Below are 24,759 nucleotides of genomic sequence, written 5' to 3'. Positions count from 1 at the left end.
CTGGGCCAATTGGCTCTCCCAGCTGTCAGCTTAACTCAGGATTGGACAGTGATAAGCTGGGTTTGGGAATGCTGCAGCATGATATGACATTTAAACTTTGTCCCTTGAAACAGACTAATTCGTTTCTCCGGCGCGCTGATGCCACATGAAGAGTGCATTGATCTGGTTGTCTGTGGTGCTTTCATGCTTGTGGGATAGTTTCACCAAAGTTTCATCAGCAGCTTTAATGTCAGAATAATGGCGTTAACTGACAGGGTAAGAGCCATTGTTGTTGTGTGTGTGTCTGTGTGGTAAAACAGAGGTGAAGAGAAGAGTGAATGATGTGATTTGGCTGATTTTACACTAAGAGAAAAAATGCTTGAGCAACTAATTTCTGTTTTTGAAAATGTTTATAAAGGCTGAAAATCTGTTTTCTCTTAAAAAAAAAAAATCAATACATTTTTTTTTAAATAACACACCACACACTTTTTTTCTGCTTTTTTTAAACTCGAGGTTGAAGGAATTGACATCTTTGAGCTGCTCAGGAACACGGCAGAATCAGACAGTTTCCGTGACGATTATATGTGGACAATGACAATTAATGAGGTACGTTCCAAATTCATTTGGCATAGTTTGCTTGTGCCCAGCTACTCCGGGGACGGACAGCATGATCACAACCTCATATTGATGTGATGTAATTATCAGAAAAGTGGTGAGGTCAGGCCTGACCAAGCATTGTTTAGTTTTATCATCTCATTTACAGTTTAATTAAGCTGTTGGGTTGTTGCTGGTATGTTTATGTGCCTGTTTTGTGTCTGATAAAATAATGATCTGATTAACAGTCCAGGAGCAGCAGCAGCTGTTTCATGCATAGATATATTTATGAATCCTCTTCTGTTTTCTCAGACCCAAACTCTTCAAAGAAGTGCTGCTGAGGATTTCTTAGACACTCTGCTGCAGGACCCCTCCGCTTCACCTGGATCCCCCCCATGGTCACCCTGCATCACTGACAGTAGCATTAACGAAGACCCCCTGACGGATTCCTCTCACAGCCCCCATCAAGTTTCTTGCACAGCTTCCCCAGCCTTTGACATGCTCCCGTTCCATCAGACTCCATCTTCAGGAAGCCAGCCACCCATAAACGAAAGGAAGTCGGATGTTACCATCGATCTAGGTACAACTAGAATAAGAAAACACATCAATTTTGCATGGGGCAAATTCGACTGCAGCCACAAAGAGACTCAGCAGACAGCAAGGTTAACATTCAAGGTTAACAAAGAGGAAACGACAAAATAAAGACAGGCAATAACGCAGATAATAAAATTGTGGAATTTTTCATGTTAGAAATGATTAATTGCACCTTTGACCAAAGACGCTTTCGTAGAAGAAACTTTTGTTCTCATTGTGGAACATTTGCAAACATGAATCCGGAGCAAATGTCTCCCCTGCTTTCATGATCTGACTGGTCTCCACACAGCCAGGAGGAATTTGAATAAACCAAATCTTAATCAATATGAGGACGTCAAGCACAACAAAAAAGCTGAAACTTTTGTTTAAAAAAAAGTCTTAATGAGGTGTTTGGCCATCAAATACAAACTTTCAAAAATTTTAGCACAAAGTGCTGACATGCTGCTGATGACACGCTCTGAAACAGCATGTGAATCCTGTTTGTGGCCACTGAGATGCCACCCAAAACTCCTGCATTAGAGACGATTTCCGTCGTTTCCTTCAATTTGGCACCCATCTCTCAGAAAAAGGTTCAGCCTACCCGACTGCATCCTTCTTGCAGTTCCTCATCAAATAATGTCATCAGAAATTGGATTTTGGAATATCTGATGAAGCAAAATAGAAAATCATATTTTGGAAGATACAATCAGAGCAGTGGGAGGATACACTGACGCCAGGCTAAAAGTGAGTGAGTGACAGTAAAGGTTGGGTGTGTGTGCAAGAAAGACAAAAGAGGGGGGCCAATATTAAAAAGATTGTCTTCTGAACTGTCCTTCACTCTCTTCCACTGAACAGTGAGCAGAATTTAGCATATTGCATCATTTTGTTCTGCTAGAGATGTTTTAAACGTGCTCTAAATTATATTTTGGTTTATTTATGCAGCCTGTAAATGTCTATAGACCACAGAGCCCTGGAGATGACATTCAAAAAATAAAATTATTCCTTAAAAGTAATAATTTGTGGGCACAAATTTGTATTTCATGGCCAAAAAAATTGATTTTTTTTCTAGCATTTGAGGGAACAAATGAGCATTTTGTCTGCACATATTATTCTTTTATGGGCACAAATTAGTATTTTAGTTAATCAATTCCTACTACTAACTTGCAAGGAAAAATACAAATTTGTGTGCACAAAACACTGATTTATATGCACTGAATAGCAACTTACTCATTATAAATGCTCATTTGTGGCCACAAATTATTGATTTGTGTGCATGAAATACAAATTTGTGGTCACAGAATGGTAATTGGTATTCACAAAATGCTTAATTGTGAATGTTAACTGTGCACACAAAATACTCATCTGTGGCCACAAATTGCTAAGTTGTGCAGACAAAATACTAATTTGTGCCCCAAAAAGTGCTAATTTGTGCACCTAAAATATAAATGTATGCCCTCAGAATTCTAATTTATGATCACAAAATGTTTATTTGTGTGCACAAAATATTAAATTGTGGCCACAAAATGGTAATTTGAGTGAACTATTTTTTTAAAGAATGAGGCTAATAAACTGTGGTCACGTGGGAGAAATAAAGGTACCATAAATCTCATTAAACTAAGATTAATGACGTTTCATTAGAAAATGTCAAGATTTATAAATAATTTTCTCTTTCTGCAAAACTTTACACATATATGAGAGTAAAATCAGAATAAGATGTTACATCAGTAAACAAAGTGATTGCAATCTGAGGTCTCATTTGACATTTTCAACCATATTTAAATTTTTCATTTGTGTATTTTTTTGTTAGCAGCAGGAGTGAAATCTTGAGAACAAAAAGGAGCCTTGGCGCTGATGAGGATAATTTTCTCAGTGTTTGCTCCTGTTGTGCGAGAAACACTGACAAATTCAAACTGTGACAAATTCTGTTATCACTGCGCCTCGCCAATCTCTTCCTCACGTCCCCAGCTGTTTGGATGTCTTATGTGTCTGCGGCAGTCCTCGTCCTCTCAGCTTCATCCACACTCATACCCCTCTTTTCTCCATGGTCCAGCTCATCGGGGGAAGATAGACTGGTGCTAACCAAATAAACACCTGCCACCAGCACCAAATATGCTGCTTGACTGAATCATTGAAACAAAACCGTCTTTGTCCCTTTTTGAACACTTCCTGGTGATGAAATAATAATGATGTATAATTGGGATGATAAGATTTTTATTTTTTATCTTGGTTTTTGAATGTTTTTCTTTCATTCTTAAGCAGAAACAGCAAGATGTTTTAGCAGGACTTTTAGTAATTTTTTTGTTTTTCCTTTTGCACTTTTCTTCAGGCTGGGACTCTGATCTCCATGAGGAGCTTGGAATTACATACTACCTCAGCCAAGATCAAAGCTCCCTCCTACCATCCAGTCACACCCTCACAGTGAAAGACCTGCTCATATCCAACTTTGAGCAGAAAGTAAGACCAGCTAATAACTCTTAATTTAGCTAATTCTTTTTTCTTTTCTTTTTTTTAAAATCTCACCACAAATATATTTTAATGATGGTTTTCATGTACCGGTAGCTCAGTAGTGCAATGGATTTGACTCTGTAAGGATCACACATAGCTAACTAACATACTCATTCCTTTTACCAAAGATTTCGTTCCACTTTTTAAATTGTTTCTTTAAAAAAAAGAAAAGAATGAATGTTTTTAAATTTCCTAAATAGAAAAAGGTTGGATTTGCATTTTAGAAAATTCCACCTCTGGTAAATATGCATTTTTTGTCAGAAATATTGATATTGTCACATTTGAACCAACTCTTTCTTCAACATCAAACATGTATGTGGCTGATATTCTTATAGAAAGGTTTTCAAAATGCCGTTTGAGAGTTGCTCGAAAGTTAACCAGTGCAAATTTTGAAAAAGTAAATGTGTAAATTAACAAAATCTTTATTGAAATAAAATTAAAAATGAAGTACATTTTTTGAACATTTTAACTAACAAATTTCACTCTTTTGACGGAATGACCTATATAATAAAAGCTCAAGATGTGCAGTCTTGACAGACATCTTTGACTTCTTTGTTGTCTTTTTTCAATCTTAGTTTTTTTCCTCCTTTGAGTTCCTCCTCTAAACTTCCCATCTTCAAAGATGCATTTTAAGACAGAAGTATTGTTTCACAGGTGCGCAGAATCCCCAAGCATTCCCTGCAGGAGCTTGTTCTTAATGAGGATGAGAAGAAGCTTCTGGCCAAAGAAGGTGTCAATTTACCAAACAAACTTCCCCTGTCCAAGGTAAATAATGCAAACATATACAGTATATAGGGCAGTCTCCACACAGATGCACTCATTTTTTGATAAACATCTTTAAATTTCAATCCACGTGGATTAAAAAAAAGTCCTTTTTCTCGTGTTTTACACCTTTCTTCTTCTCTCTTTGTTGTCCCTATTCCCTTTTGTGTTTCATCTCTCTGAAAGTTTGAGGAAAGGATTTTGAAGAAGATCCGGCGGAAAATCCGCAACAAGCGCTCAGCTCAAGAGAGTCGGAAGAAGAAAAGGGAATATGTTGACAGTCTGGAAGGACGGTAGGAGCCAGCTCCAGTCAGGATTCTTGTTCAGTTTGTCTTAATCTCAGTGCAATATGGCCTTGGGGCAGTCTTTTTTTTCTCCAGTTATTTATGTAAAACATTATATAATGTTCCTGGCCTCAGCATTTTCAAATGCATACATTTCTGTTTAGGTCTTTATATTCATTCCTAATCAAACTTAGAACATCTAAGAAGAGAAGAAATTACTTCAAAGATACGTGTTAGGTCATTTTGGAGTACAGCGGAGAAGAAAAGCAATTATTGCTCACCAAACTGAATCATATTTAAAAGCTGCGTGTCAATAATTTTGCTAAAAACTGATAGAAAATAAATAAGAAATAAATACATTTGAGGTTTATCCTTTAGCCAAATATCTTTCACATCCTTTCATTTATTGAAACACATCTGTTATTATTTTCTAGAAAGAAAGAAAGAATCTACCCATATTTATGATACAGAGGCGAATTGATTTTCCCATCATGTATGTTTCAATCATTGACTGTATATGTGAAGTGGACTGAGTGAATGTGATGTCACCCGTTAAAATTGGTTGAATAAAATTAAGTCCCATAAATTTATGTTGAGAAATGAACAGCTGTTACTCAGCCATTGTGTTTGTCAGAATAACCATTCTTGCTCTTCTACATTATTTTTTCGACATGTTCTAGCTAATTACAATTTTATTATGAATTTTTTTCTGTAGTCCAAGTTGTTCAAGTTATAATCTGGCCAGTCAGATGCCTCAATAAAGTATGTGGTCTTACGTTTAATGTTTGAAACATTTGATTGGCAGATTCCCCTGAGCCAACTTTCCAGTTGTGGGGATGTGGTTTTCCAAAAAGCTCACTCCTAATTGGTCAGACTATTTGCCGTAGAAATGTTGACTCAATCACTGCTTACTGAAATCGCATGGTTCCAACATGGCAACCTCCAAAAAATATTGTGACTGAATTGACTTAATTTGTCAGAGCTGGAAGTAAATCATTTTCTCACTCAGTCCAGTTCTCACATACAGTCAACGGTCTGAGTCAATGTTTCTATGGCAATCACTTTTGCCAATCACGAGTGAGCTTGTTGGAAGTCCACATTGCTACCACCTGAAAATGGGCTTGGGAGAATCTGTCAATCAAAAAAACTTTTTGACCAGGAAGCGTGATTTCCCACTTTTATAAAAATGGGTCTGGAGCCTAAAAAAAAAATTACAAAGAACTTAAATTTCCAACCTTTTCCCGCTGTTTGTCTCAGTTCCATAAAACTGCTTGTGCACTAAAAAAATCATTTGGGAGGTTCTGGTCATGAAGGAGCATGATGTTTTTTTCTTTTGTACTTTTAGGGTATAAATAAAAACAAAAACTGCAACATGATTGTCCTAAATCTCGACAGCAGCTAAATTTTTGTTTAACCTCAGACCTATTGTCACAGTTTTCCCACCAAATCCTTGTTTTGGAGCAGAAAATGTGCAATATGGATGAATTAAGCTATCTGGTCTAGTATGAGCGTTGTAAAAGCAAGGATTATGCCATAATCATCAAATGCATTTATTGCTAAAGAAAGCAGCAGTATGATAAGTAATTACAGTTGTAGAATCATGACTGTTTGGATTAAGTATTCAACACGTCTTCGTTGTTTCTGATCAACCCAGCATGACTCCAGTCCAATAGTACCCCTGCAGGGTACCTGAAAGCTACCCATTCTGGGTCTGATGCACTCAAGTGTGACAGCAGGAGGTACAGCAGAGCAGCTAAATTGCTCCACATGGAGGCTGCAGGAAAGCTCAAGCAAAGCCTAAAGATGATGCAAGTCGATGCTCTGCAGGGCCAGAAGGTTTTGACAAAATGAAGTTCATTTCAGTTTTCCTCCTCCTTCCCTGTCTTCGGGCAGTGCACCTTACATAGAAGAGCCAGCAAATTTGTCACCAAATGTGCAAATCCCTTCTGCCTCCTACATGTTGGCACTTCCCTCCATCACACCTCCACAAACAATGAGGCGTGGTGCCATGCGTCGAGGTTGTTGAGCCCTTCGAAGTTGTCATTTCTCTCCAAATGTGTTGAATTTTTGAAATATGCACCATTGAGACTTTCCAACTTGTGTCCTGCAGATGCAGGTTGTATGGAAGTGCTCTCTGATTTAGCATTGTGTCAACCAAAAGCACAGTTGGCAACCACATAAAACCTTGAGAAAAGTGTTTTTTTCTGATTTATTTAAACAATAGATAGAATAGATTGCAGATATTTTGTCAATTTGTGCAGAAAAGTGATCAAAGCCAGGTCTGAGTCGGATCGAACAAACCTTATCTGTGCTTTTTGAAAGTGTTTATCCAAGTCTTGATAGTGTGCCATTAACATTTCATTCAAGTTTGAGTTCTGCTGCCTCTTAATAACAAAAGTTTCATAATGAGCTCAGATTGTCTCTCCTATTGAGCAGAGTAAGCATTTGCTGGTAATTAAATGAGCTGCAAGCGGATCACATAAACAGAGTCATTATCAGCCAAGCTCCACAATGGAGGATGACAAAAAGAAAACAAAGGACAAACAGGAGAAAAACAATCTACAAGAGGAGGGGGTGTACACAAACTGAATGGAGTGGTTGATAACAGGCAGCAGACGGATATTAGCTGAAGAGGAATAATGGAGCAAGCAAAAATAATATGGCTTGATGCTTTTTTTCACCTTTATTTAATCAACTGTATGTATGTTTCCTCAACTTCTCTTTGTGCAGAATGTCTGCATGTAGTGCTCACAACCTCCAGCTGCAGAGAAAGATCCAGCATTTGGAGGAAACCAACAAGTGAGTTGTCTAATAAACGGCATCATCTCCATTGAATAATTATTGGTATTAGCCAAATGTTCTTTGATGAGGCTTTTCTTTTGACAAAGCTGAAATTGATGTTTCATTGAAAGTTGGTAAATCGTGCAGAATCAAAGGCTTCCTCGATTGAAACTGAGAGCATGCTCTCCCGGTATGTAGCTTACAGCCCCTCACAACCTCAAGCTAACATTAGTGGTTCAACAAAAATGGCAATCAATATTGCACCTACCCAGTTGTACAGATAAGATCCAGATGCCAGCTTGGGAAAACAAAGACGGTCTGCAAGTGGATGCATCAGAATAGACCAGAGCAGGGAGCTTGTGGCCTACCCAATGTACTTCTATGTTACACTTTTTTTTTTTTAACAGTGTCTTTGCATCTGCTCCTCAATCACGATTTGAATAAAGAAATACACAATTTTAAGCTTAACTTTCTGTATACATGTCCTCCATCATGAGAAAAATGTCACAAGAACATGTTAAAAACACCAAAAATACAATTTTCATCAGTTTGGGTCTTTAGGGTGACTATAAAAGAAATAAATATATAATGATAAAGTCTTGAAATCATGAAAAGATTTAATATTTTACGAGAATAATTTCATACAATTGATAAAAGTCAATGTTTAAAAAAATAAAGTTGCAAATTTAAAAATTAAAAAATATTTTAGAAATGTAAAAGTGTAAATTTTTTATTTAAAAAGTTGTAATTTTACAAGGAAAAAGGTACCGGTAAGCTTTTTCGAAAGTAAAGTCCCTGGTGATCTGTTAAGGGTTTACTCCAGATTTTCTCAAAAGTAGCTGGGTTTTCTCCAGCAACCCTGTGACTCTTAAAGGGATCAGACAGGATCTGGAAATGTATGGATGGTAAAGCAACAATAATATTTTTAAAGAAGAAACCCACATCTCACTGCACCATAAAAATCCGAGTTGAATTGAACCCATCTGATGATTATCATCCTTTCCATACTTAGTGAGCTTTTCTTTCATTGTGTATTGATGCTTTTTTGGTGATCTCTCTTCCTTTAAGTAACATGTGAGTTGAATCACATCATGCGGTGACGTCAATCTGTTTTCACACAGCCTCAGGCGCTCCCTCTTTGGAGGTTTTAACCCTGAACTGATCGTTTTTAGGGTTATTTTAATAGAAAATATTTAAACTCACGTCTTCGTTTTCTCCTTAATAAATCACACTGTCCTTGTGTTACTTTTACTCTCTAACAGTGCCGCAGTGAACTGAAACAAAGAAAATCTTGTAAAAGATTCCCAAAAAGTCTCTTTCCCTCTAGTTCCTCTTCTTTTTCCTCGTTTACCAGAGTTCACAGGCTCTGAAAAAAGGATGCCCTTGTTTCATCTTCGGGTCTGCGGTTGAAAGTTTCTCCCATTCTCATTCATGTTTTTGTCTGTCTTTGTTTTGCAGCGCTCTGCTGGAGCAGCTAAGCAGGCTACAGGCTCTCGTTCCTAACAGCCCCAGCAAAACAATAGGCAGAAGAACCTGCGTTCTGGTGAGAAATGAACAACCGCCACTGTTTGCACCCCCAGGGTTAGTTATCTGTAACAAGTAAATATAAGAAAACAAACCAGTAGAGGTTTAGTGGGGGATAAACTACCAAATAGTATTATTAAACAATGGCCAGACCTCTACAGTGACTCAGGCTGTGCTTTTCTTTTGAATGATATAAAAGAGGGTTTGCATGCCACCTTTCCTTATCCATTTAGAAATATGCTATGTGGGTCATGCAATAAAAAAAAACTTCATTTTTTCCTTTCCTTGTATTTTCTCTGCTTTCTTCATCACTATTGCCATATTTGTGTCCAGGTTTTGCTTCTCTCCTTCTCTCTGTTCATATCCTCGAATCTTCATCCAGACCTTTACAGCCAGCGCAGTCAGGCAGAATACATGCAATCCAAAGGTCTGTTTGCACACACTGTCTTCTCATCACACACTCACGCTCGCAAGCACACACTCATCTCTGTTGCATCTTTGCCTCTCAGCACCGTCTCGCTCCCTGCAGTCCATTGATGAAGAAGGAGGTGTCCCTCCTCATCTTCTGCACTCCATCTCTAGGGGCTTTGAAGCCCTGCGAAGCCTGGCGAAGAATATCTGGGCTTGGGCAGAGCTTTCTACAGCAGCCCTCCCCTCCTCTCTCCACCAGGATCACAGCCACGAGAATGATTACTGGTCTCACTATAGGAAAAAGATGTAGCAAAGGCTTGCTTGCAAGTGCATCATCCAAGGAGGCATTTTAGAGCTTTCTAAGCTTCCTGTAAAGACTGTTTGGTGCTCCAGAGCTCAATTTTTTTGGTCTGATGCTTTTAAAGGTGTGGACAGTCAGGACACCTCTCCAGTATTCTATACTTTTTGGTTTTTCTTTAAGAAAACAAAAATCTTAAAGACAGAGTGTATCACGTACTATTTAATTTAAAATTGTGTTACTTTTACAGGTACTTTGCTGTATGTTATCGATTATGATAAGAAAGCATTTAAGTGAAATGTAGAAAAAAGACTTTATATTCAAAAATTTCAAAAAGAATAAAAAATGCAAATAAATTATTTGTCTTGGTTTAAAAGTTTAAAAGTTGGTTTTAAATGGTTTAAAAATGACATAAACTAAAAAAAACAGTCCTAATTATGTTGAACTTGACATAAAAATTACAAAATGTTCACCTGACCTGAGTATTAGCCGTCCACATAAACATGTCAGTTTGACCAAAAATTAGGGCAAAAGGTTCTTGTAAATCGGACATGGTAACATGTATGCAGTTACCCCTCTCAGAAAAAGTATCTTACAGTACTCAAAGGTTTTTTTTTTACCACTGCCAGTATCAAAAGCAAGCAGAGGAGGACTCAAAATAAAGAAGTGCAGCAACTTCCTTTACTTCAAAATCCTGTAACCATTTCTGTTTTAGAACAGTTGCAGAAAAACTATGATCAAGGCAGCTGAGAAGTCTCCAAGAGACCTGCTGCCTCTCTACAAGCACTGGGAATTGTCAGCATCCATGTGCGTGCCTGTCATCGTGTGAGTTTGTATACTAACAGATGCTTTCTGCAAAACCGGCTTGAGCTGAAACGTTCTGACAGTTTTAAATGGGAAAATTCAGAGGGCTGAGCAGTTGTGTGCCTTCACCGTTCACTCTGCAACCTAATGGCTTTGCAATTCTGCACAGAAAATATGCCGTTGAACTGTTTTACTGAATGTGCAGGGAGGAAGAATTATGCATTGGGAACCACAGATTTTATGCAGTGCCTGACAGTTTTTTCCAGCAGAACACCAGCTCGCAGCAGTCCAACATTTTGCAAAAGAGATGTACTGAAATTCAAAGCAAAGTTCGCAGCATGGCTGTACGCTGAAGGGAATTAAGCAACATTCTTGGAAGAAAACTGGAGCATTCTGAGACTGATTGGTTTATTTTATGCAATCGTGCTTCCAAAGGGATCATCAAATTTTATTGAGATTGGATTTTGAATACTTAAATGTTGGTAAACCTGCATTTTTAATCCATGCATCCATGTCTTTTGTTAGGTTTTGAGTGCATTTGTGTTGAAAGAATTTAGACTTTATTTAGCTCTTGTTCAAACCCTCGCTGAGTGCAGCAGCTCAGGCTGAAAGCTCCAAAGGTGCACTTAGCGATTTGAAGAAACACTAATTTCAGCAAAGCTGAACCAAAAATACAAATACACAGGGCGCTCTGGCTTAGAGTCTGAAATGAATTATTGATCAGATAGCTTCAAGCAGAGGGTTTTGGTGTATTCAGAGCGAGTTGGAGCAAAAGGTAGACATCCAATCAGAATTTTAATCATGCTTGATTTTAACAGAGGCTGCTGTCTGAGGATAGAAAATACAAAAAAATAAAAAATAAATAAAATCAGATAAAAGTTGTTCATAGTTTTTGCAATGCTTTTCTGTTCATGAAGTTCATTAGCGTTTGCAGAAGCAGCAGGTTGCCTACCGATACATATATAATCAATATGAAAAACCAGATTGACATTTTAGCAACGTAAAAAAAGTATTTTTTAAGAGACTTGGGTAAAAATGCACATCTACAGCAATCCTTGAACAATAATAATAACAATAATATTAACGAATTTCACTAGAAAAGTGATAAAATGGGAGTTACGCAAATGAAAAATAGTAACATAAAATGTTTAAAGCTGCTATATTTATTCAGTAGATGTAGGAGGATGCCTGGGTTATTAGAAACATGATCCAATAAACCTTGTGGGTAAAGTTACACGTAAACTGATCAGTACTTACTGCCATCCACCAACAGGCAAGATCACAACAGGTATCACCAAACAGAGGAGATGGTTTGATCCCTGCTGTTAGTTCTCTAGGTGAAAAAGTTCTTCGTAAGGACCTGTACTGCTTTTTGCCCTCCCTTCTCAAACACACAGCGGGGGCAAAACGCTATGTGTCAGTCAATGATTCTGCAAGTTGTCCCACTTAAGAAGATGACAAAGTTCTGTAATGTTGATATACTTCAACTGTGAGAGTCGGCATGTCAAATTAATCCAGGGAATCACATTGTAATGTTTTTAAAGAATTTATCTGAATGATGTCGCAGAAAATTGAGAGTTGGTTAGAAATAAAACTTCACATTAATACTCTGTAATGTAACCCTGGTTGACAATGACAGAGGTCAAATGTTTCCTGGAGGTCATCACCATTTTTTCACTGTAGCTGCTATTAAGGTCCATTCTTCCATGCAGATCTTCTCAGGAGCTGTGGTGTTTTGGGCTGTTGCTGGGCAACAACAGGCTTTGAACTCCCTCCACTGATTTTTCTTTATTGAACGTAGGTCCAGAGACTCACAGGTCACTCCAAAACCTTGAAATACTTTTTATGTCGCCACTTCTTTGTTGCCTGGGTGATGTGTTTAAGATCCAGCCATGTTTTCCTCCTCAGAGCTCTCACTGATGGAAGTAGATTTTTTTCCAAGATCCAATATTAGTCATACTGTGAAAAACATTCTAAAAGCATGATGTTACCACTACCACACTTCACAGTTGGAATGGTGTCCTATAGATTAAACTCAGAATTCTTCATCTTCCAAACACAGCAAGTGGCGTTTATACCAAAGACATTTGACCACATGATATTCTCCCAATCCTTCTCTGTGTCATCCAGATGGTCTCTGGAGAACTTTACATGGGTCTGGACATGTGGTGGCTTAACCAGGGGGACCTTTAGTTCTGCAAGATTTGAATCTGTGCTGACATAGTGTGTTAGCAATAACCCTTGTTACTGTGGTCCCAGCTCGCTTCAGGTCATGCAGTTTTCTTACAACTCTCAAGCTCATTCATACATCACTAGGTGATATCTTACATGTATCCCTAGGTGAAGAGAGATTGTTGGTGATGTTGTACTTCTTTATTTTTTTTAAAGATTACTCCAACAGTTGATTTCTTCTCTCCAAATGGTTTGCCTATTGTAGATTGGTTCATTCCAGTCTTGTTCAGGTAAACAATCTTGTACCAGGCATCCTTTGACAGCTCTTTGGTCTTGTTCATGGTGGAAGGTTGCAGTCTGACAGTGTAAGGGTGTGGACAGGTGTCTGTTACAAGATAACCAGGTCAAGCAGGTGACAATAATACAGGTAACAAGTGAAGGAGAGAAGAACGTTGTAAAGAGAGACAAAATTTCTTGCTTGTTGGAGCTAAATACTTATTTTCTGTACCATTAAAATCAGACAATTTGATTTCCTAGGTTTTTTTTTTTTAAATTTTTTCTTTCACAGTTGAGATATATGATAAACATAGCTTACATCTATTTTATTTTAAGTGGGACAACTTTCAGAATCCTTGATGGACAAATCCTTTTTTGCCCCACTGTAGATGTCAGCATAGCCTGACATCATTTGGTGTCATACATGAAGTCTGTTGTGCCCCTGTAGTGTTGAATGTAATAGATCCCATCCTGACAAAATGTGTTTTGCCAGTGAGTTTATGTATAATCCATGACATGAATGCTGGATCATCCTGCATAGAGGTGAGTTTGTCCTTCAGGCGAGGAGCTGAAAAGCTGCAGCAGCAGAAATGCTTGATGCCTTAAATCTGTTCCGTTTTGTGACAGACTGCTGTGATCGCGGCTACAGGAAATCACACCAGAAAATAAGATTTAAATCTGCTTTTCTCAATGACCTGACCTTCGGTCGGTGGAGGTCATTCAGTGATACACAATCATCTGCAGAAAATATTTTACATTTTTTACAGCAGATAACGGAACAGATTGCACAAATTGTCAATAGAATTAAATTGATACAAAATCTGACAGTTTAAAAATGTGCAATGATTATTGAAATTATTCAAGAAATATTTATTTTAATTAAGCAGCATGGTACATTTATGAGTTATTTAAGATGATTATTGTCGTATATGATATAAAAGATCTGACTAAATGTCAGGCTTTCTGTGAGCCATAGATCAACAGCATCTGTTCGGTGTTTTGTGTGAATAAAAAGCAGTTAATGTCTTTGCTGAGCCAAGAATCCCTGCCTGCAGAGCCAACACTTCACTGATTTCCGAGAGCTCATCCTGAAGCACACTGACTCATCACGACCACAAAAGCGATAGTGTTTCTGTCTTTTTGCTTTCATTCACATCCAAATTATCCAGATTTTTTCCCATTAACCAGCTGAAATCTTTTGTTTCACACAAGTAAAACACAAAAATTCACCTTGCCTCACAGAATAGTGAGGACATAATAGGCGCTCTGTCTTAGAGTCTCCCTCCCACCCACCCCTTCTTTTTAAGTAGGACTGAGGAGATTGTAAGGGAAAAATTGACGAAAATGAGAGTTGACATCTTTAAGCATCCAGGAAAGCTTTAGCAGAATCTAAATGAACTCCTTCATGGGGAGAGACAGGCTCTAACCATATGTGCATTTCAAGTTTCAATATAGGCTAAAAAGGAGACAGTTAGATTAGGATTTGTGCTTTGTTTTTTTTTAGCTTTGAACAAAGAAAAAAAAAAAACCTCCTCAACATCCCTTGAAGCAGATCAGGAAAGCTTTTGATATTTAATACTGGCAATTATTTGATACTTGCAAAGATTTAAAACCTTGTTTTTTTAGAGATTGCTCCAAGTTTTTTCAAATTCCACAAAGTCAAGAATTTTCTCTCTCATTAAGAGCTTTGGCTCTAGGAATAAGGTAATTATTATTAAGATGAGTCATTTTGCTCCATACTTTTCAATAGACAAATTTGATGTGAGGCTCAAAAAAACTCAAATTGCGCTGTCATTTTATGTTAAAAGTTAAGGATAGGATTTTAAAGTTTAACTGACATTCATTGACATTATTTTGGAAACCTATATGTAGATTCATGTTCTTAAATAAGTGCTAGTTATCGTTATTATGAGGTTGTTCGTTCACCTTTCAGCACATCTCCTCGGGGGTTGCCATAGTAATCAGCTTTCACTGATTTGCACAGGTGGTTTGGCAGCGAGATTTACACCGGATGCCCTTCTTGACATAACTCTGTATTTAATCCGGGCTGGGGACCGGCACAGGGAGATCCAGACTTGGGCCCCCTTCTAGTTAGGCAGTAGCGCGCAAGGTCTTACCCAAGGACACTGGAGGAAGCTCATCGCGTTCCCTGAGAAACAAATCCTGATTTCCCATGTGTCAGTCCTACATGCAACCAAATGAGCCACACAGTTGCTATAGTTGTCATTTTCTGAGGATTTTTTAAAATAACGCCACCTTGTACTAAAAATAATATTTTTGTTTTGTTCACATTTTTCTCTAAAATGAGTTATGTCCACTTATTACACTAGCTTTTTTTGACAATGTAATCATATTTAAATACACTTTGCTACATGAAAACTCAACATATTCTAAAGAAATATGACAAAGTTTGCTTTTTTTTCCTCTGAACTTTTGCCCATTTGACCTAGCTTTTTCATGTTCACACAGAAGACAGCAGCAAAGGGTTGAAACCATCCAAAAACACTTGGCACATAGTACAAAGATTTGGCCATATCATCCCATTAGAAGATAATTTGAAACAGATGTTCACATATGTCTGAATCCCCCATTTTATTGTCTTAAATGGAAAATTTTTTTCCATGTTTACAGGTTTATTTGAATTTTTTTTATATATATATATTATTAATGTTGTTGAAATTTAAATAGATCTGCTGAAAAGCAGCTTGCATGTGATGACTCCTTTTTCTCTCCAGGATTGGCACACTCTGGATGAGCTGGGCGCGCGCACACGCGCCGTCCAGTGGTTGGAAAGAGCGCAGCGAGTATAAAACCTTCTGGTCCGAGCGTGGGCACGGATTCACGAGATGAAGAAGCAGCTGTACCATCATCACAGACTTAAAAGTATGCTGACACGCGTTCATTAGCTCTTTTATATATATAACCTGCTGGAACAACAGCAGCATGCGCGCAAAGGTGCGGCGCGCAGATCCGACTTTCTGAACAGTAAACGCGCAGGAAAAATGGGGATTTTTGAATCCATACCCGAGCACTCTCCAGCTGGAAGTTAAGGCTGCCTGCGGAGGAACAGCTGGGAACTTGTTTTTTAGAAAGTAAGTAGTCGGTTTTCCACCTGCGCGGTCATGCAGGGGAACAGCTCATCCGGACCCACAACCGCGCTCAGTGCATGCGGAGGAGACGAGGATCAAATATCCGAGCTGGTCAGCCCAGCAGGAGCAGCGTCCACCCTGCCAGCTTTCAACATTTCTCTGAACTGTTGGCTCCACATCCTCTCCAGAGAGTCTTCGCTGGATCAGCACGGAGATAGTGCCAACCTGCCAGTAGGTTCACTTTTATTCTTGCGCACATGATCCAGCTTGATTAAATAAAAGTGAAATTCTGGTAAACATTTTATAAAAATGTCATTTTTTAAAGCTCCCCCAGGAATTTCGAGTCTTTTATATGTTTGTGCTACTTTGGATGTTAATAGACACAATACAGAAATGTAGTGTGTTTGACAGGTGCGAATCCTCATTGCTCTGGTCTATCTGGTGGTGTGTGTCCTTGGGCTTGTGGGCAACCTCCTTGCGCTCTTCCTGCTCCACTCCCGTCGCCGTGGTCACCACTACTCCTCCATCGACTGCTTTGTAATGAGCCTGACCATCACAGATCTCCAGTTTGTTCTTACTTTGCCGTTCTGGGCCGTGGATACACTTCTGGACTTCCGTTGGCCTTTCGGCTGGGTCATGTGCAAGATTGTAAGCTCAGTCACCACCATGAACATGTACGCCAGTGTCTTCTTCCTCACTGCAATGAGTGTGACTCGTTACCGCTCCTTGGTTACCTCCTTGAAGATGGACAGCCCCAGAACTGCCACAAGTCAGGCCAAGTGGGCCAGTTCAGCCATCTGGGTGGTGTCTATCGTGGCCACGTTGCCTCACGCTTTCTACTCAACCACAGTTCAGGTGTGTTTATCCAGACTCATCCATCAGACCTGATATGTGTTTGTTTGTTTGGGTGTCCCCTGATGCAGATGTTGTGTTCACAGGTGTCTGCAGACGATGAACTGTGCTTAGTTCGGTTCTCCGACTCCGACTCAGGTCACTGGGATCCCCAAGTCCTGCTTGGGCTCTACCAAACGCAGAAAGTCCTTTTGGGATTTGTAGTTCCCTTCATTATCATTTCTGTGTGCTACCTCCTGCTGTTGAGGTTCATTTTAAGTCGACGGGTTGTTGGCAGTGTGGTAAGTAAGGGAATAGGAACAGAGAGGTCGGAGTATGAGAAAGGACGCCAACGCCGCCGCTCAAAAGTTACCCGCTCTGTCACCATCGTAGTTCTGTCCTTTTTCATTTGCTGGCTGCCTAACCAGGCTCTCACCCTCTGGGGGGTTCTCATCAAGTTTGACTTGGTGCCCTTCAGCAAGGCCTTCTACAATGCGCAGGCCTACGCCTTCCCCCTGACTGTGTGTCTCGCCCATGCTAACAGCTGTCTCAACCCAGTGCTCTACTGCCTGATCCGAAGAGAGTACAGAGCCGGGCTGAAGGACACTCTGCTGAGAGTTTCTCATTCCGTCCGGAACGTCCTTTCTCTGGCTCTGAGGGGAAGACGAGTGGAAGAGGCGCCACCGAGCATGATCATGATTCACAAGGACGTCAATATGTGACTTGCTCTCTAACACAAAAACTTATCTTTTTTATCTTTGTATAAATTACAAACACATTTATTGGCCCCGTATATGTTATTAAAAAGGCTGCAACTTTACTCACCTTCCCAAAAGTAAAGGATGAAATGTCTGTATAGAGATTTGGACCAGCCCTCATATTCTAATATAAGGTAATATTAGCAAGCATATGTCTAAAATGACATGCGGTTAGTATGTTAAAGGACTAAAGTGAATCAAACTGAACCAAACAAATGGCTTCCTGTTATGTCAAGTTTTTGTGTTTTAACTTCTTGTTGCTTGCAGCGTTACATAAAAACCCGTGTTTGCACTTTATGACAAAATAAAATGAAATAAAAACTTGTCCTCAAAATAGACTACAACAAATGTCACATTTGAACATTTAGACAACTCCTTTATTCCTTAGTTATGCAAAAATATTTAATTGAAAAGAAAGGAAGCTACACACTTGATTATTACATTTAGATCTAAGCAAATTCCTGTGTTGGGGAATTGCACAAAGGATAATCTCTTCACACTTCTCTTTGATTTTTGCTCAAATATACATCAACATCTGCACCCGAACTTTTGGAAAATTTCTGATGCTGCCATGATGAGTCAGTGATTATTTAAAAAAATGCATCTGTGAAGGCAATTATGGCAGCCTCCTAAAAATATGTTTGCTTTTGTGAGTAGCTCTCCTTGGAAATGTCACAACTATATTAAATATAAAACTATAACCTGTCCTGCCGTTTTCTTTGAACAAACCCCAAAGGTCTTAGTATGTAATTCATCAAATACTGGTGCAATACAGTGTTGGGGGGGAAAAAAACATGGCACTTTTTTTTGTATTTGCTGCTTTTTGTGCTGACTTCTTGATTTAACTTAACTTAAATGTCCCTTGTGCTAATAAATAGTTGTTGTTTCTTTTAAACTTTTCTGAAAGTGCCTTATTATTTTCAGTTAGCAGTTTGATTGTTCTGTGTAAGATCTTTGGGGAGACTGTTTAACAGATTGGGAGCAAAAGGCTCAGCACTTCAGATTCAGTGAAAACCTATTGCATTTCATCTATAGTTTTCAAGAATGTTTTAAGATTTTGGGTCTAAAAGTGCAATATAATTAAAAATAAAAGGTTTTCCATTTTGTTGCAGGGAGCTTTAATCCATTATACCACAAACACGAAGAACAAAAGAGTAAATTCTTTGGGATCTGTGGCTCAGGTGGTGAAGCTCTTGTATCCTAATCACAGTATTCCAACAATTTGACCCACAGTCCTCCAAATGGTACCATGGCTTAAGTGAAGAGCTGCCACCTCAGATTGCCAAACTGCCCCAAAAGGACAACACAATTTTCTGTTTCAGTGCTGCTTGTTAGCCTGTAAAAGATTTTTGCCAAGGTTTTTAACTTGGCAATTTTTGTTGCCTCTTTTGAAAGAATTGCTAGATTGAAAGAAAACCAATCTAACAAGCAATTTCACATTTGTAAATAAATTTTTTGTTCTAAACAAAAACGAAAGAAAAAAACAGGCCACAATATTAAACCAGGCAATGCAGTGATGAAAACTCTAATTTGGACAAAATCCTTAATAGTTATATTTCCCTTTGATACACATGATGATACATTGAGGCGAGGAAGGGCTTGGTTGTCATATTGTAAAGACAAAAGTCATGTGTGGGTCATCAAATGTTTCTTTTAGAAATTCAAGTGTTTGTACCAGTGCAAATGCCGATGTTTTACTGGCACATTCTAGAAAATGACCAAACTCTGTCCAATCAGTACACTGGGTAACAGGGCAGATATTTGTATTCATTTACTTGCATACAGTGGAGCAGAAGTATGAAGCGGCGTTTGATTAGTTTGGCCTGTACAGTAGTTGTTGTGTTTCTCTTCAATTGTGTGACATTTCCAAGCCCTTCAAATGCAGCAGGGCAGAAGCCCTGGACCTCCTCCATGTTCGATACCAGCGTGAAACTGTCAGTCATCTTCGTTGTGTCTGTTTAGCTGTTTCCCCGTGAACAGTCTTGTGCCAACATGTATGTATGTCCTGTGACATTAAATAAAATGAAAGGACAAAAGGCTTCACTGACGTCTCAGCAAAGTTAATCTCAGCAACAGTCAAAACAGTGCGGCAACGTCGCAAATGAGTCAGCTGCACAAAAGCTGGCCCATGTTTTTGCCCTTTTGCAACCTTTAAAATTTGAACATGGATAACCTTCTTCAGCAGGGGCACAGACAGTTCCTAATGTGCAAATGCCACATACATCGCCCACCACATTGTGAGCATTTCAGGAAGTGATTGTTTCCTCAATCACAATTTCACATTTCTCATTGTTTTTTTGTTTTTGTCTGTGGTGTCTCTACCGGAAGCCAAGATTACCAAGGACATTGCATTTTTTAGATGTGAATAATAATAATGATCATAATAAAGAGAATCTAATTGTGCATGAACTGATGCTCACTTCACAAACGAATTGTTTTGGCATCAAGTGCAAATCATCAAAAGCTACGAGATTTCCTCTCACACTCGGGAAAACCATCTCTATTTCGGAGATGCTTCACTCAAACAAGAGACATCTGACAGCACTGCAATCCCCTGTGTGCCTATGAATTCATTGTTGACTGCAAGTAGTAATTTCCCCCTAAGCAGTAAACCCACTTGAAGAGCGTTTTCCATTAGCCCCCATGTGAAACCTGCATGGGTTAAGCTTTGAAAACAACTACAGGTTCAAGATGTTTATTTCTCAAGAGGACCCAGTCAAACCTGCTGGGCATCAATGGCAACGTTTGTCACACATGGAAAGTGCACACACAAAAAGCAGGACAAAGAACAAGCAATGAAACCACAGAAGTAAAATTCGTGTTTGAATAGATCAAAGCAGCTTTTTTGTGTGCGTGTGTGTGCTGGTACTCATCCCGCACTGTAAAATCAGCTTTGCCGTCTGCTTCAAAAGGGGATCTTCAATGCATTTATTTCATAAAGCCAAACGTAAGGTAATTTGTACAGAGTTCACGCACTCCGTAACTCAATGTAAAATAAGTTTTCATCTGAAGGGGCTCCCAGTTCAGCAGAGAAGCTCCGGAATACAAGCAAAAATGCAGCCCGAGAGGAGAGAAGGAGAGATTCTGCAAAATCCAGTATTAATGTAAAACAAGATCAATGCTGCAGCCTTAACAGAAATAGGAATAAAAGCCTCGAGCGGCGTTGTATGGCCCACAGGCGCTACCCGCCCTCACAGCCCCATCCTGTCACGCCCTCAGTGGCTGAGCAGCTGCTACACAGCCCTCACTCTCCCATTCTGTTCCTGCCGCCCTTGGTCAGAGCTGGAGGTAACACTTTCATGAAAAAACACACTTTGTTCAAAATGGCAGGTTTCCTGTTCTCCATAGCAACCGTTTCATGTTTTGGTCGCCTGGGGGTGACGGACAGATCTTTGTCGTTTTTGGAAGAATCGGCAAGAGTAAACTTTTGGATTTCCTTGGCAACAGAAGTTTTTTGTTCACCACGCCCACATTCTTAATCTGTTCATATCGTTTGTCATATTGTTTTGTTCAGCTTCAGCTAACAATTCTTGTAAAACATTTTCACAATATTCGGGTAAAAAGTGTTTTAGTAACATGGGAACACCATTTTTGCGAGTTCACAAGACAAACACCAAGATTCCAAGATTATTCCTAAGTATCTTCCCAATGATGCTTAAGAAGTTAGGAGGCGATAGATCGAAATCTGTGAGAGGAGTTGGAATTTCAAATTAATTTCAAATTAATTTTATTTATATAGCACCTTTCATGACGAGAAGACAGCTCAAGGTGCTGTACATAAAAACAAAAACAAGTGCAATAAAATACATTCAATTAGCCCCGTGCAATAAAATACACAAAGACAAACACCAGTGGAAAATAAATAAATAAATAAAATAAAGTGAAACCAGAATAAAGAGAAACCAGAAGAAGAAGATTTGAAGATTTGAAGAAGGTACTAAAGGCAATTTAAAAAAAAGCTCTTCCAAAGGTCAAAGGTCAAATAAAACTTTAGTCGTGGTTAAAGACTTAACCTAACAATAGGTTTGTGAAAAATTTTGAAGACCGCTCAAAGTAACGTTTTCTTTACCTATACTGTGGGAGAATCTGAAAATCGCCCAATTTGACATTTTGCTACAAACCAAGCTGTTGGTCCTGTGACCATCCCATAGTAAATTAGACTTCCTTTGGATGTCCCCAACATGTGTGTTTTGCTCAGGTTTGTGGATTTAGAAAAAAAAAAATTTTTTTTAGCCCCATTGAAGATTTTGGCCCCATTAATTTTTAGATGGTCTTGTCATATTTGTGTGTGTGTCTGGGTGTGTTTGTGTATGTAGTCTCTGTGTGTGTGTGTGTGTGGGGGGGGGGGACAACCATGCCCAAAAGGTCATTTTCACTAGATCAAATTTGGGTGAGTTTTTGAGCGGGGGCAACACTTTGGCTCAATGAAGACGACCAGGAAAGAAGAACTGCTAAAACAATCTGGTCCTTCCGGTCCAAGACTGCTGCGGGCCAGAATCCCATGCATCAGACTCCTGGTAGCACAGCAACAACACTGCTGACTCCAAACTACATCTCACCTAGTCTCGATTGATAAAGATTCTCTGCAGGGAACAATGAAACTGGGACACCTTAAAGGGTGGACAGAAGGTCAGAGGGTCACACGAAGGTATTTCACTTCTGACACCTTGTGTCAGAAAAGCAGACGAATAGGAAAAAGGCACCCATCTTCTCCAAAAAAAAGGCCAGGAAATGGTATTACATAACAGAAATAACAAATGAACAGATTGAAAGAAGCACCAAAACCAAAAAGAAAAACAAGAAATAAAGACACAAAGAAAGTGCCGAATGTAAAGCTGTCAACAGTGAAAACTTTGGAGGAGCACAAAACAGACCAAAGCCTCGAAACAGCCATAAATACTAACAAAGCAAAAGATGTGACTGACAGCAAAAACAGCACAAAGAAACTACAAAAGACAAGAAAGGCAAAGCACTTGTTGCTGAAAACTGACTGCACTGAAAGACATGACAAAAAAACGATAGAAAGGAAACATTAAATTGCAAAGACGGGGATAAAAAGGGACTGACCAGACAGAAACACAAAGAAATAGCAAATAACTCTTGGAGACAGTAGCAATAACATTTGCCTGCGGTTTTATGAAAAAGTTGTCGACTGGACATCTTCAGGGGTTCTGTAAGGCGCTTTGAATTTGTAGTGTGGTTCTTGCTCTGTGCTTCCTCTTCTGCTCCTCATCAGGGTGAGGATTTCATTTCCTAACACCATGAAAGATCATTAGTCATAGATTGATTTCAGATGGAACTTAATTGCCTTTTACAATCAAAGGTTGTTCAATTAAGAAAAAGAATCCTTGACCTTCAGAGTCTTAACTTTTTATTATTCTTTTTTATCCATTGAGTTTTCCAGAACAATGAAATGAATCAGCACTACAAAAGCCTGTGGCATAAAATATTGTTAAAACTTTTTATTTTTAGACATGTTTTTTCCTCTCTTATAATTAAAGCAACTTCAGTGAAATGACCTTCAGTGGGTTGGAGCAGATCTAATGACCCACTTCAATGAAAATTGTGATTTTAACATGTTCTTGCAGCATGATGGAGGACATATAGAAAAAAATTAACTTTAAAATTGTGTTTCTGAGTATTTTTTTTATTGAAATCATTGCAAAATTTAGGAGCAGATGAAAAAAAATGCCATTGGAAAAAGCTTGCAGCGTTGTCATAGGTGTTACAATCGGCGGGCCACAAGCTCCCTGCTATGCTCCATTCTGATGCATCCACTAGCAGACAAATAGATTCATGTACGTCTTTGTTTTCGTGATCTAAGCTGCCATCTGGATCTAAACTGTACAGCTGGATAGCTCTGACACTGCTTGCCATTTATGTTGCACCAGTAATGTAAGGTTGGGGTTGTGATGGGCCATAAGCGGGAGTGAGTGTAAACAGAGGGATGTTGGGAAGCAGAGCCAGGCTCACCAGCAGTCCTGCCCAAAACTCAGAGGCAAATTTCTGATGAAGCTATGTCCCTGCGGAAACTATGTCTATAGAAACTATATGCAAAAAACTATATACAAGACGACACTTTTTTTTAAACATTTCGACTAAAAAAGGCATAAACATAATTAAAAGACCACGAACGCTTTTACAATAGAACAAACAATGACTGAAATGGGACTTCAAGCTCAAAACAACACCTGCAGAGGGTATGTGTGATTCATGAACCTGATTGGAGTTGTTAAGTCTGCCTCAGTGTGACACCATAATAATGAAATTAACATTAATCACCTTTAAAAGGTTAATAACAGTGTCATTTAACACAGAAAAGTGGTTAAAATGTCTTTACTCAAAGAAATGGGGCTCAGATGATCCCAATCTAGCTTGTCATTAAAACTAAAGCCTCATCAGTAAAGACTAACTCCTCACTTTTTTCTCCCTTTACCATCACTTTGGAGTAAACTTTTTTATATTTATTATTTTCTTAGGGTGCAGCTCTGGGCTGCATTTGGCACCCAGGCTGAAGGTTAATTACCTCCTACAGCTCATTTTAAATGACTGAACTCCCTTCCTGAGCATCCACTTAGATCTCTCCAGTTTCACAGCATTTCATTCAGTTTGAAGTTGGTGCATAATATTCTTTGAATCCGCTGCTGCATTCATCTGGAAGAAGGCCGATTAATTCCTTTCGAGTTTGGACTCTAAGCCCCAGTTTTTTTAAACTTATTTGATTCATCTGATAGGATCACAGGGCGTTTCTTTAGTTCAAGCAGAGCAAAAAACAAAAGTTGGCAGTGTAAGGCTGGCTGTCTTACACCGAAGTTAACAGAGGGCTTTGCTGACAAAACACAACACTCTGAAGATAAAAACCTGAGTTTGTTTTCAAGTAAACAATAATCCGAATGAATAGAATATCTGTGAGAGATATTTCATTTTCTCGAGAGAAGAATTTGTTGGAGGAAAATGAAATGTCTCCCCTCAGGTCTTTTTCATTTTTAGCATCTTTTTTTCCCCATCTTTACCTCATTTGTGGTTTCAAGCGTTTGTCAGTTCTTATAAGCTCCATAATTCTCCTCTGAGACTTTTTAAGGCTCACTAATCTTGAACAGGGAGTATCTGTAAACAAG

At 38.8% G+C, this 24,759-nt stretch overlaps 2 protein-coding genes across 2 annotated transcripts; both read left to right on the top strand.

Moving 5' to 3' along the window:
• The first annotated feature begins 98 nt into the window (after positions 1 to 98).
• LOC105356229 (cyclic AMP-responsive element-binding protein 3-like protein 3-A) lies at positions 99 to 12,117 on the top strand. The gene is made up of 10 exons (XM_011486697.3): positions 99 to 255; positions 493 to 585; positions 886 to 1,153; positions 3,473 to 3,600; positions 4,306 to 4,416; positions 4,600 to 4,706; positions 7,428 to 7,496; positions 8,937 to 9,021; positions 9,336 to 9,429; positions 9,512 to 12,117. Exons 1-10 carry the CDS (start codon positions 238 to 240, stop codon positions 9,721 to 9,723), a joined length of 1,185 nt encoding a protein of 394 aa, XP_011484999.1. The 5' UTR covers positions 99 to 237; the 3' UTR covers positions 9,724 to 12,117.
• Positions 12,118 to 15,776: 3,659 nt separating this feature from the next.
• On the top strand, positions 15,777 to 19,680 carry LOC101171282 (relaxin-3 receptor 1). Its single transcript, XM_004079305.5, has 3 exons — positions 15,777 to 16,283; positions 16,464 to 16,907; positions 16,991 to 19,680. The coding sequence occupies exons 1-3, from the start codon at positions 16,086 to 16,088 to the stop codon at positions 17,603 to 17,605; spliced, it is 1,257 nt and encodes a 418-aa protein (XP_004079353.1). The 5' UTR covers positions 15,777 to 16,085; the 3' UTR covers positions 17,606 to 19,680.
• The last annotated feature ends 5,079 nt before the right edge of the window (positions 19,681 to 24,759 follow it).

This window comes from Oryzias latipes, chromosome 17 (assembly GCF_053564925.1).
Source record: "Oryzias latipes strain Hd-rR chromosome 17, Olatipes_Hd-rR_3.1".
In the NCBI taxonomy this organism is placed as follows: domain Eukaryota; kingdom Metazoa; phylum Chordata; class Actinopteri; order Beloniformes; family Adrianichthyidae; genus Oryzias; species Oryzias latipes.
Note: the sequence above shows the minus strand (reverse complement) of the source record. Positions and strands in the feature narration are given on the sequence as shown.